This window comes from Microtus pennsylvanicus, chromosome X (assembly GCF_037038515.1).
Source record: "Microtus pennsylvanicus isolate mMicPen1 chromosome X, mMicPen1.hap1, whole genome shotgun sequence".
In the NCBI taxonomy this organism is placed as follows: domain Eukaryota; kingdom Metazoa; phylum Chordata; class Mammalia; order Rodentia; family Cricetidae; genus Microtus; species Microtus pennsylvanicus.
In genome coordinates, this window is record NC_134601.1 from 134429327 (window position 1) to 134442199 (window position 12873).

Genomic DNA, 12873 nt, shown 5'->3' on the forward strand with positions numbered 1-12873 from the left:
TTATTAAGCTATTGTGAATGAGAGTATGCCCAGTATTTGCTTTTCTGTTTGTGCTCATGTCAAGAGAAGGGGAGACCAGGAAAGGCCTGTGGCGCCCGGACATCTTGGACCAGAAAGACAGAAGTCAGGTTGGAAAGTGGGCAGGGATACAAGCAGGGAGTGTGCACAGACAGAGAGACCAGTAGTGTCTCTCAGAGAGCTGCTCTTGAGGAACTGGCACCCTACGTGCTCTTCTGGGGTTACCGTAGATATGGAAGAGAGTAGTATATAGAGAAGAGAACAGCAAAACAAGGAAGGGGTTTAAAATCATCAGCACTGGACACTATGGCTTCACAGAGAACAAGTAGTTATGGGCTCTTCTGAGGCAGGTGAGACCAGAGAAGCAACAGAGGAGGCAGATGCCAACAGAGAGCCCCCAAATGATCAGAGTCATACAAGAAGGAGATACAAGAATGAACTCGAGGGCTTTAGAGTGAAAAAAGGGAACTGAAACTCAAAACAGGGAAGAGAGTGGCATCCTAGTGGCAAGAACCCCAGGGAAAGGAAAGAGGGAACTGGAGAAGATCCCAGGTAGCAGGATTCAGGAAAAGGAGAGGAGCCAGAAAGAATCCCCTAGAAAAAGCAGTCCAAAGCCAAACAAGGAAGTAGATGGAGGAAATAATGGGGACATAACATAAGGGAAAAAGATAGAGATGGTATTGAAGAGTAAATCTGTTCCAGGAGAGTACTAGGGGGAAGGGTGGCATCTCAAGCTACAGAATCAGTGAGAATTCTGAGCATGTCCTCTTCCAAAAATAGATGTTTTTCAAATTGGAAAAACTCATGTGGATGTGGAATGAACAAGTTCAAAGGAGAGTACAAATAGTGTACAGGAATTATAAGCAAGCCTACTTAAATAAGTAAATTGAATCAAAATGACTCTCAGTACTGTTTGAGGAGGTCAGTCAAATCTCTACCAGGAAAGCATATTTGACATGTTTATCAGTGCCCTGTAATTAATGAAAGGTTAATAGACAATTTTCAACTAAAACACATTATTTCTACAATGTTGTTAATTCGAGTGTAATTGAGGGGAGTTAAATGTCTCTCAAAATCACGGTAGGGAGGTCAGATTGCTATGACAGATATTTCTAGACTGAGGCCTAGTTTGAACTCACTGGTGCCCACCAGGCTCTGGTGACATCTCAAAGCCTAAGATGTCATAAAGGCAGCTCCTGACCAGGCTGGGGATGCAATGGGCAGGGCTGAACACTGTCTTCAGAAAGCCAGTCCTGCTGGTGAACCAAGCAGAGCTTACCGGAGCCCGGTCCATCAAACCATCATGTCAGGGAAGAAGGAAGAAAATTCTTGCAGTGACAACAAGATGGAAGATCCTTCTCCTAGGCCTGAGGTAGAGGTTCCTGTGAACTACGTGTACCGCCTACTGCAGGAGGAGCAATATACTCCCTGCCTAGGTTCCACCACTTCCGATTTCCTCCTCGCCATGCTTGATTACCTTACCGACTATATCCTGGAGGTGGCGGGCTCCGAAGCCAACATCAACAGCCAGCAAGATATCCCACAAGATGGAGAGAGGCAAGGAAACAACGAACGTGAACCATCTCGTGCCTTCAAGAACGCGCCTTTCTCTCTGTTTGATGAGATGCCTGGACCCAGAAGGAATGGCTGAAGAATGGGGGACAGAACCCAAGGGTGGGAAGTCTCACAAACTCAGCTAGGACCATGAAGTCTAATAGCAGAGGAGGCTCCCCTGGTGTCCTTGAATACTAATAAAATGTTTAAATGGAAGCTAGTTGTTCTGACTCTTAATTTGCCGTTCTGAGTTAGGGGTTTTCATAAGATACTAGGAGAGGGTGGAGGATGGAAGTTGTGGTTAGTAATGGGTGTTTGAATGGGTGATTTAGAGTGAGTATAGTGAGCACTTCTCCCTGGGGTTGGCTTGGGTAGAGGGGAGGAACTGAGTGACGGGAGAAATTGGGTGGAGGGGAGGGCACAGAAGTTCCCCCATTGACTCTGAGTACTAAAGAAACCTCAGAGAAACTTGGAAGTTGGCTGGAGCCTCACTGGCAAGTTGGATTTTTGGTATGGTAATTTAGGAGACACTGCTGATGATCAGAAAATCTACTTGGAAGTCTTTCAAGGGAGTGAAGGTCTCGGATCAGAAGAAAATGGGTGTTGGGCAAGGCTTCCGTACTGTAGACATGAGCATTCACATGATGGTGGAGGGAAGGTGAAGTCAGATGGAAATAGACATTTTGGAAGAGGTAGAATTGTTAAGCAACTGTTTTCAGGATGCGCCTCTCTAGAGAGCCTGCAATTTATCGAAATCAATCACTTTTGGCAGAAGACAGAAGAGAATGACGCTTGCCAGATATTTCTATTTGTCTATTTTATCTCAAGTCAACCGAGAAAGTTATACTCTATGAGAATACTGGTTGATTTGCTTATACTTGTCCTGTAATTGAATTGTAGAGTTGAAGCTATAAGGTCTCTTTCTTTGAACTTATATCCCTTCCCAGGCCTATTGTGTAAAGGACTTGCCAAAAGGGAATCAACAAGTCTAACCTCAAATTCCACCTCAGGTACTAAACAAAATCTAATAAAAGGTGACCACTTGATCACATAGAACTGTCCGTCCAGCATCTTTAATCCACCTACTGTGTCTTCCTCCCAATTAAGGCCTTTCTTCTGCAATACTGCCCTGAAACTGTCTCAGAGGGCTAGATTTACTTCTATAATAATCCAAAGCCATGGTCCAGAACCCAGATTTCACACATCAGATAGCTTTCTAATCCCTGAACAAAGTCTAAGTATACTGATGGATTCCCTGATGTTACTCATCCACCTGGGGGGGGGGCATTTCATGTTCAAACTGTGACAGATCTGTCAGTGCCCAACGGTTCACACAAGGATGTGCAAAATGTCAAAGGCAATGGTAGAATCTTAGAAGATGCAATGGCATACTAAAGTGGGATGGACAGTTTTAAGTTGAAAATTAACATTTGCTGTACTGTTGAAATAAATTAGAACAATTTCCTCCCAAAAGGGGATGTACTCAGAAATGTGAGCAGTTTCCTAACATGGACACTTCTAGACTGGAGGAGGAGGACCAGAGTCCAGTGGGCACTAATGACATAACAAAGTTTGTTGTGACAAAGTCCCTCCTGACCAATGAGGAGCAGGGATGAGCACTTGGTAGGTATAAAAGCCGATGTGTTGAGAGACCCAGGCCAGAAAAGATCCGGAGCTGAATGCAACTCTTCACACCGGTACTCGAGTCTTCAAAGGGGCACAATGGAAGACAACCGGCAGAAGTGTCACATCTCCCGCTCCGCAAGAGCTCCACTGAATTTCCCGGTGAGCAGAATTGAGCGCTTTCTTTGAGAAGGAAACTTCTCTCAGCGTTTGAGTGCTTCTGCACCAGTTTTCCTTGCTGGCGTACTAGAGTACCTGACAGCTGATGTGCTTGACGTGTCCGGCAAGGAGGCCCAAGCTAGCGGCAGGAAGCGCATAACTCCAGAGCACGTATCCTGGGCTGTTGAAAACAACAAACATCTTCGTAAAATCTTCAAAACTGACAGCAAATCTTCGGTCGCTGAGCCATCAAAACCCGACGAGAACTGATAACTAAGTCTCAGAGATTGGAGGCTCAAAACTTGAGCCTCAAATCGCCCCAATGTCCCCCTAACTGGGGGGTAAGTTAGACATGTTATTAAAACTGTCTAAACCATTACCAGTGGTTCTGATTTCTTTTCCGTCCATCATTTTGAGCTAGAGGTGACCATGGAACACACAAAAATGCCGGGTTTAGGATGTGGGATGGAGTGGGGTGTGGGGTTGGAAGAGAAACTGTGGTCAGCATGGGACACTTAAACTGTGATGGGGGGGGTTCTAATGGGGCTTGTGTGAACAGTGGCCTTGATGTGATGAAGTGGCTGAGGGAGACGACAGAGAAGCTATCCTGGTGAGCTGTGAGCAGAGAAGGCTTTGGGATTACCGGCGCGGTGCTGCTATCTGGACCGGGGTTGGGGAAAACAGACTTTGGTGGGCAAGGCTTCATTCATGGGTGGGAGTGCTTCAGGACAGCCGGTGATGGCAGTGGGTGGGGGAGGTCATGGAGAAGATGCGAACCTCAAGGATCAGGGGTATAAGCGTTACAGCTTGGATGGAAAGGGATCCTGGCAGTCAGGCTTCAAGGAGAACCACAAAGTCCTCGTAAGCACAGCTGCTTACAGTCCTGGTCCAGAGAGTGGAGGGTTTCCCGAAAGTAACAACTCCCATTCTAGTAGCGGAAGGTTTCTTCAACGAAAATGTTACAGCTTTGCTTCGCTCTGCTCCACTCCACCCAGGCTCCCTGTCTGGTCCACGGAAAGGTCTTCACCCAAACCTCATTCAAGAGATTTATTAGGAGGGAAGAATCCAGGAGGGTGGCTGCCTCTGCTGGGGTGGAAAAAGGCAGTAGCAAACTGAGCATGCTCGGGACTTATATAGGGCTTCTTAAGGGATGGCTTTTTTTTTTCCTAGGGTGAAGATTTTCAGGGTGGGAATTCGCCAGATTTCAATCCCTGAGTTTGGACAAGCTCAAAGATTGGCTGGTTTTTGTGCCCAGGCATTGGTTGGTTTTTGTGCTGAATTCATCAGGGACAGAGTGTGTTTCTTTGGCTCTGGTTTCAGGATCAAAGTGTGCTACTTTTTGGCTCTCTGGTTTCAGGGCCAATGTGTTTTCTTTGGCTGGCCCTTTTGCCCTACAGGGGGTATTTTGCAGAACACAGAGGGATAACAGTGAAACTAGAAAGAAACATGCAAAATAGAAGCTATGATCTATATTTTTCTTTGGAAAATTTCTCTCTCATTTTAAAAGAGAGGATGTACACAAGTACTAGTACATATGGTGCTAAGAGGCTGTGTGGAATATGTGCTTCTGTGTGCACTGGTAAGCTAAATAATGACTCTATATAACTGCTAACTGGCTTAAGACCTGCATTCAGGCAGCTCTAACTGGGGCCTTCAGTGAGAATGGCATGGAATTAGTTATTATACTCAGATACCCTTTCTCAAATAATGTTCTTTGTGTGAAGCCAGCCAAGTTCTCAGGTTTGGAGTACTAACTAGGTTTGTTAAACAGCTGCCTGATACTGAAAAATCATTTATTTGGCTTATTCCCGAGGCTTATAGTAGTCTAAAGCAGTCTGTTGGGAAACCACTATCCTGTAACTGTGGCTATGTCACAGGATAGCATCACAAAGGAAATGGCTTAGTACAGGGGAAGTTGCAGTAGATAGACGAGCGAGTGGCTCTGGGTAGATTTTATAGTTAATGCAGTAGTTTAAGGTCTGTAGATGAAAACTACACTTATTTCAGAATCCCACATCAAAGAGTTAGTTTCCTTTTCTAGGTATGAGCTTGGAGGTTGGGTTGGATTCAGTCATGGCTGGCAAAGCTGTTGTAAAGTCAAGGATCAACGGGGATACTGTTCTCCATTTAAACATTGTGTTGAGTCGTGCCTACAGGCTTTATAGGAAACATGGAGTCCATGGGGAACACAGTAAAAGCCTAATGAAGTCCCTATCAAATGCCCATTCTACAAGCACAAGGAATCCGACTCCCAAGGGAGGTAATAAGGCAGTGTGAGCACTGATGCCCTTAGGAAGTCATGAGTTCACCCAATTATAGTCTCTATGCATTTATGTGAAGTGAAAAGGAAAGGGTGAGGATGGATTCCCTGTAGCTTGGATACTTTGAGGCAAACCAGCACCTATTAGTGCCCTGTTGGGGAAGGGTATAATTAAATCCCAGAAATAGGTTTACACTGTAGTCTTCATGTTTCCCAATAAACTTCTGTCAGGTCTGTGATCACATCAGTGTCATGGTAGGCCAGAATCAAAATCTGACATGGCTCATATTAGCACACAATATCATTTTAGGAACTGATGTTCATTATAGGTATGTGATTCCATTTCTAGCCAGAAAAAGTATGTAATTTACAATTTGGTTTTATAAGGGGCTACAGTTAGAGATTACTCTGAGACTCAGGAAAAGACTGGACTTTTAAACAATGCTGGGACTGTGATAGATCATGGGGACTTTTATAGCCAGAAATGGAGTCACATATCTATAACGATGGCACATGGAAGTTAAGTCAGGACAATAACTAGTTCACAGAAGCCTAAGCTACATAACATACTTGGGGGAAGGCTGAACTTCATAAAAATATGCTTCAGTATCACCATAGAACCTTCATCTGGTGATGGATGGAGATAGAGACAGAGACCCACACTGGAGCACTGGACTGAGCTCCCAAGGTCCCAATGAGGAGTGGAAGGAGGGAGAACATGAGCAAGGAAGTCAGGACCACAAGGGGTGCACCCACCCACTGAGACAATGGGGCTGATCTATTGGGAGCTCACCAAGGCCAGCTGGACTGTGACTGAAAAAGCATGGGATAAAACTGGACTCTCTCAATATGGCGAACAATGAGGGCTGATGAGAAGCCAAGGACAATGGCACGGGGTTTTGACCCTACTTCATGTTCTGGCTTTGTTGGAGCCTAGTCAGTTTGGAGGTTCACCTTCCTAGACATGGACGGAGGGGGGCAGACCTTGGACTTTCCACAGGGCAGGGAACCCTGACTGCTCTTTGGACTGGAGAGGGAGGGGGAGAGGAGTAGGGGGAGGAGGAGAAGGGTGGGAAGAGGGGGAGGGAAATGGGAGGCTGGGAGGAGGCGGATACTTTTTTTTCCTTTTCTCAATAATAAATAAATAAATAAAAAGAAAAAAATGCTTCAAAAAACAAAACCAACCAATCAAATGAAAAACAACTCTGAGTGTTCTATGGCTGTGAAGAGACACCATGACCAAGGCAACTTTCATCAAAAAAAAAAAACAGTTAATTGGGGTCTTGCTTGCAGTTTCAGAGGTTCAGTCCTTTATCAGCATGGTAGTACAGGGGCAGAAATGGTTCTGGAGCAGTAAGTGAGAGCTACATCCTCTTATGCTGGCCTATGATTAAGACTCCAGGCTTGGCATGGGCTTTTGAAACCTCAAAGCCCATGACCAAGGCAACTCTTATCAAATAAAGCATTTAATTGGAGTCTTGCTTATAGTTTCAGAGGTTTATTCCATTGTCATCATGACAGGAAGCATAGCAGCACACAGGGATAAATGGTGCAGAGAAGTAGCTGAGAGGTACATCCTGATCAGATGGCCAAGAGAGAGATTATGGGCTTGGAATGGGCTTTTGAAACCTCAAAATCCATCATCAGTGATACACTTCCTCCAATAAGGCCACACCTTATAATCCTTTCAAATAGTGCCACTCCCTGGGGATCAAGCATTCAAATCTATGAGACTATAGAAACCCTTCTTATTCAAATCACCACAACAACCAACTAAGCAAACAACAGCAGTAAAAAAAATAAGATTTGATAGGAGGATCTTGGAGGGTGACAGTTGCTTGGTTTGGGCAGAAACACAAGACTTGAGAAATAAAATGACCTCATATGATGAGTTGCCTTTGGGAACAGAAGTATTTTGAAAGCCCAGGTCTGCTGATCCTTGCCAGTTTCCTGAAGGATGCTGCCAAGGGAAGGAACAATTTTCAGAAAGGGCCTTTAATATTTTCAAAATAGGATTTTAACAAATGGGTTCTTATAATAATAACATTCAATGTCTTATTTCCTAGTGTAAAAATTACAAAGTGATAGGTAAATTTCTAGTTTAGGCATCAGTTGTGATTATTAAGATGGCATGATGCTTTAAAAGGAACATCACTTGGTATATAAAATATACAGGTATATAAAAATATAGACATTTTTATCTGGTCAAAAAAGAAATCACAGTTTCTGACTGCTAGTGATATCAAACTGCCTGAGAATGTATGTAGTTATATTTAGATAAAAATGATTACTTGATGCCCAATGAAAGATAGATCCTACTTCCTACGACTCTTACTTGGTTGTATGGTGTTCCAGTGATGACTCCCTCATATGTGTTTGTTTGTGGCATTTCACACAGCTTGAGCTCATCATTACTGTTGTAATATAAAACTGAACTAATAATCACTGACAAAATGACTTGTATTTAACAAATTCATGTAGTTCTGTGCCCCAAGATGTCATGGTGAAATTAATATCATAATATAAAACACATTATCACCTTAAAAGTCCTACCATATTTTTAAAAATCTCAACATTTTAAAGGTTCAGGCTCTTAAATATCCAACATCTCTTTAAAAGAGAGACTTCTTTAAGTCTCTCTAAAAGATCCAAGGTGTCATAATTGTGGGTTCCTATAAAATAAAACAAATTAACTATTGTGACAGGTTAGGAGAAAATGAATGGGCTTAGAAACTAGATCTTTGGATTTGTTTTCTCAGTTATTGTGTCTAACTTCTCAGTTAAGCTGTTCTAGGTAGTTGACTGTCACTAATGACAAATTCCTAAAGGTAGTTAAGTAAGGGCATGACCGAACTTCCCTGTTGCAAGATCCTATTCTCTGAAGTAACTGAGTTATCTTTTTTTTTCTGGAATTTAAGACAGTTAATGAAGACAAAATCTGAAGATGAGTTTAGGCCTCCCAAAAAGAGAAAGCTAGCATTTTCCTTGCAGCAACTGAACCGCAGGTCTTATATGGTTCTGTCATCTCTGCCTGTTATTCTATAAGCAAGCATTTTATATGGTTGCATAGCAAGAATAATGCAACTTAAGGTCAAATAATCTTTCCATGTTATGCCAAATAAAAGTATAAAACCATTAAGGGTGGTGATTAAAATATTTGTAAACACAATTTACTCGATTTTCTTATAAGCATAGAGCACGTCCTGAGCATCTGTATTTTAATCAATAGCCAAGATAAGTTTGATGTGTTTCCTTACTTGGAAACTTCTGTAAGATACTAGGGACAAATGAATACAGGTTACAATTAAACATTTAAAAATAGTAACTGAGGGTTGGGGATATGGCTCTGTGGTATAGCATGATCGAACCTTAGGTTCAATCCCTAGATAAACAAAGAAATAATAACTGAAACCATGACACTAGAGTGTTGCTATTACTGTCAGCAAGGAAAGTACTGCCGGAACAATACTAAAATAAAAATATTTAGGACTCCCAATTATCTAGCTCCTTTCCATTAAATGACACACTTTATAAAATACCTTTTAATATTTGCTGTGCCCTAATTTAAGCACCAAGTGATATATTATATAAAAATAGCATGATGTTTCTTGAAACATGTATAATTGTTATGCATAATCTATAAATAAAATTAATTAATATACAAATATATCCATGGCAGGCCTTGAGGACCACTTTTTAAATTAAATTTTATTTATTTATTTTTTTGAACTGGAACTTTAATCGCAGAACTCAAAAGGTAGAGGTAGGTAGATGTCTATGGGTTTAAGGCCAGTCTGATCTACATAGTGATTTTCAGGCAAGCTTCTATGACAGCAAAAACCTGTCTTTAGAAAAAGACATTTTTTTGAGAATGTCATAAATGAGTAAGTACACTGTACTTGCATAATTTTCATCCCTCCCTCTTCCTCATCCAGCCCCTCCCAAGCCCCACTTGAATGCATAGGCTCTTCTGGAACATCCATCCACCACCACCCACCCACATAAAACCTTAGTCCAATTGTGTAAATGTGTGGTCAGTGCTGGTCATTTGGGATTGGAGCCTTTTCTCTGGGAAAAATGCATTCTCCTTCTTTGCAGGCATTTTTTTAATGTAGTTTTTTTAAACCAGGAATGGTGCCTTGAGAAATTTCTTCATCCACATTGATATGTTGACTGGTGTTATCATAATGTGCATCCTGTTTAAGCAACGATATTATTGAGATTTCACAGATGCTACGTGTAGAAGACACTGTCTCCCAGCAGGGGTAGTGGTTCCTGGCTCTTAAAATCCTCCTCAACCTTCTTCTGAGATGTTCCCTGAGATTTAGATGTAGAGCATGCTTTGTAGATGTACCAACTGGAACTGGGAATCTCATGCTCACTTATTCTCTGCATTTTGACTAGTTGTGACTTTCTATAATGTAATGTCTTCTGTAAAACAGAAGCTTCTTTGACGAAAGGGAGAGCCTCACTTAACTGTATATATAACAATAAGTATTTAGAATACACTTAGAAGCTATTTTGATTTAGGAAAATGTTACTGTTGGGGAGAATCTCTTGCCTGAATATCGTTTTGCATGTATCTCATGACTAATAGTATAACAGAGAAATCTTTTTCATAAGATCTTGCTTATCTCAGTGTGTGGGTGCACCCCTTGCGGTCCTGAGTTCCTTGCTCATGCTCTCTCTCCTTCTGCTCCTGATTTGGACCTTGAGATTTCAGTCCGGTGCTCCAATGTGGGTCTCTGTCTCTGTCTCCTTTCATCACCTGATGAAGGTTAATATTCAGGAGGATGCCTATATGTTTTTCTTTGGGTTCTCCTTATTTAGCTTCTCTAGTATCACTAATTATAGGCTCAATGTCCTTGGTTTATGGCTAGAAACCAAATATGAGTGAGTACATCCCATGTTCCTCTTTTTGGGTCTGGCTTTTCTCACTCAGGATAGTGTTTTCTATTTCCATCCATTTGCATGCAAAATTCAAGAAGTCCTTGTTTTTTATTGCTGAGTAGTACTCTAGTGTGTATATATTCCATACTTTCTTCATCCATTCTTCCATTGAAGGGCATCTAGGTTGTTTCCAGGTTCTGGCTATCACAAACAATGCTGCTATGAACATCGTAGAGCATATACTTTTGTTGTATGATAGGGCCTCTCTTGGGTATATTCCCAAGAGTGGTATTGCTGGATCCAGGGGTAGGTTGATCCCGAATTTCCTGAGAAACCGAAACACTGCTTTCCAAAGTGGTTGCACAAGTTTGCATTCCCACCAGCAATGGATGAGGGTACCCCTTTCTCCACAACCTCTCCAGCAAAGGCTATCATTGGTGTTTTTGATTTTAGCCATTCTGACAGGTGTAAGATGGTATCTTAAAGTTGTCTTGATTTGCATTTCCCTGATCGCTAAGGAAGTTGAGCATGACCTTAAGTGTCTTTTGGTCATTTGAAGTTCTTCTGTTGAGAATTCTCTGTTCAGCTCAATGCCCCATTTTATAATTGGGTTGGTTAGCCTTTTGCGGTCTAGTTTCCTGAGATCTTTATATATTTTGGAGATCAGACCTTTGTCAGTTGCGGGGTTGGTGAAGATCTTCTCCCAGTTAGTGGGTTGCCTTTGTGTCTTAGCGACAGTGTCCTTTGCTTTACAGAAGCTTCTCAGTCTCAGGAGGTCCCATTTATTCAATGAGGTCCTTAATGTCTGTGCAGCTGGGGTTATACATAAGAAGTGGTCTCCTGTGCCTATGTGTTGTAGAGTACTTCCCACTTTCTCTTCTATCAGGTTCAGTGTGTTCGGACTGATATTGAGGTCTTTAATCCATTTGGACTTGAGTTTTGTGCATGGTGATAGATATGGATCTATTTTCATTCTTCTATAGGTTGACATCCAGTTTTGCCAGCACAATTTGTTGAAGATGCTCTCCTTTTTCCATTGTATACTTTTAGCTCCTTTATCGAAAATCAGGTGTTCATAGGTTTGAGGGTTAATGTCAGGGTCTTCTATTCGATTCCATTGGTCGACTTCTCCGTTTTTATGCCAATACCAAGCTGTTTTCAATACTGTAGCTCTGTAGTAGAGTTTGAAGTCAGGGATGGTAATGCCTCCAGACAATCCTTTGTTGTATAAGATTGTTTTGGCTATCCTGGGTTTTTTGTTCTTCCAAATAAAGTTGATTATTGTCTTCTCCAGATCTGTGAAGAATTTTGATGGGATCTTGATGGGGATTGCATTGAATCTATAAATTGCCTTTGGTAGAATTGCCATTTTTACTATGTTGATCCTCCCAATCCAAGAGCAAGGGAGATCCTTCCAAATTCGTTTGAAGTATCTTCAAGATTGACTCAGAGTTCATGAGCAAAGAAGTCGGGACCACGAGGGGTGCACCCACCCACTGAGACAATGGGGATGTTCTACTGGGAACTCACCAAGGCCAGCTGGCCTGGGTCTGGAAAAGCCTGGGATAAAACCGGACTCTCTGAACATAGCGGACAATGAAGACTAATGAGAACTCAAGAACAATGGCAATGGGTTTCTGATCCTACTGCATGCACTGGCTTTGTGGGAGCCTAGGCAGTTTGGATGCTCAACTTACTAGACGTGGATGGAGGTGGGGTTCCTTGGACCTCCCACAGGACAGGGAACCCTGATTGCTTTTCGGGCTGGGGGGGACTTAATTGGGGGAGGGGGAGGGAAATGGGAGGCGGTGGCGGGGAAGAGACAGAAATCTTTAATAAATAAATAAATTTATAAAAAAAAGATCTTGCTTATCGCAAAGTGACAGAATAAATATGTGTAACTTTCCAAAAGTTTTTGAAAAAGAACATCTTAAGTATAAAATAAATTTCAAAGTATTTAAGTCTCCAAATTTAAGATGACTTGAAGAAAGATACAAATAAAATTGTTGGGGTATTGGAACATTTATGATAAGGCCATGGAAGCTTGAAAAGAGACTGTAACTTGCTTATCTGTTGCTTAAAGTGCTGAATACAAGAAATAGTTAAATAAATACTACAAACTATTTTTCTTTTCTTTGTTGATATCTATTTTTAGTTTATTTTTGTGATAAGGCCTTGCTCTGTAGCCCTAGCTAGTCTTGTACTAACTTTGCTTTTCAGGCTGGCCTTAGACTTGGGGCAGTTTTCCTGGCTCAGTCATCAAGTCCTGTGATTAAATGCCCAGACCTTTCCTTTCAGGTTAAAGGGAACAATATAGCGCATGATGATGTAAGAATAATTTATTTCTACTATTATATAATTATAGTTTA

General features: G+C 41.9%; 2 protein-coding genes across 3 annotated transcripts in view; both read left to right on the forward strand.

Annotated features, from left to right (window-relative positions):
- Sytl5 (synaptotagmin like 5) overlaps positions 1–12873 on the forward strand; it is a 382433-nt gene that overhangs the window by 106559 nt on the left and 263001 nt on the right. The gene's annotated exons all lie outside the window — the stretch shown is intronic.
- Positions 1322–1669, forward strand: H2ap (H2A.P histone). The gene has a single exon (XM_075956607.1). The coding sequence runs from the start codon at positions 1322–1324 to the stop codon at positions 1667–1669; it is 348 nt and encodes a 115-aa protein (XP_075812722.1).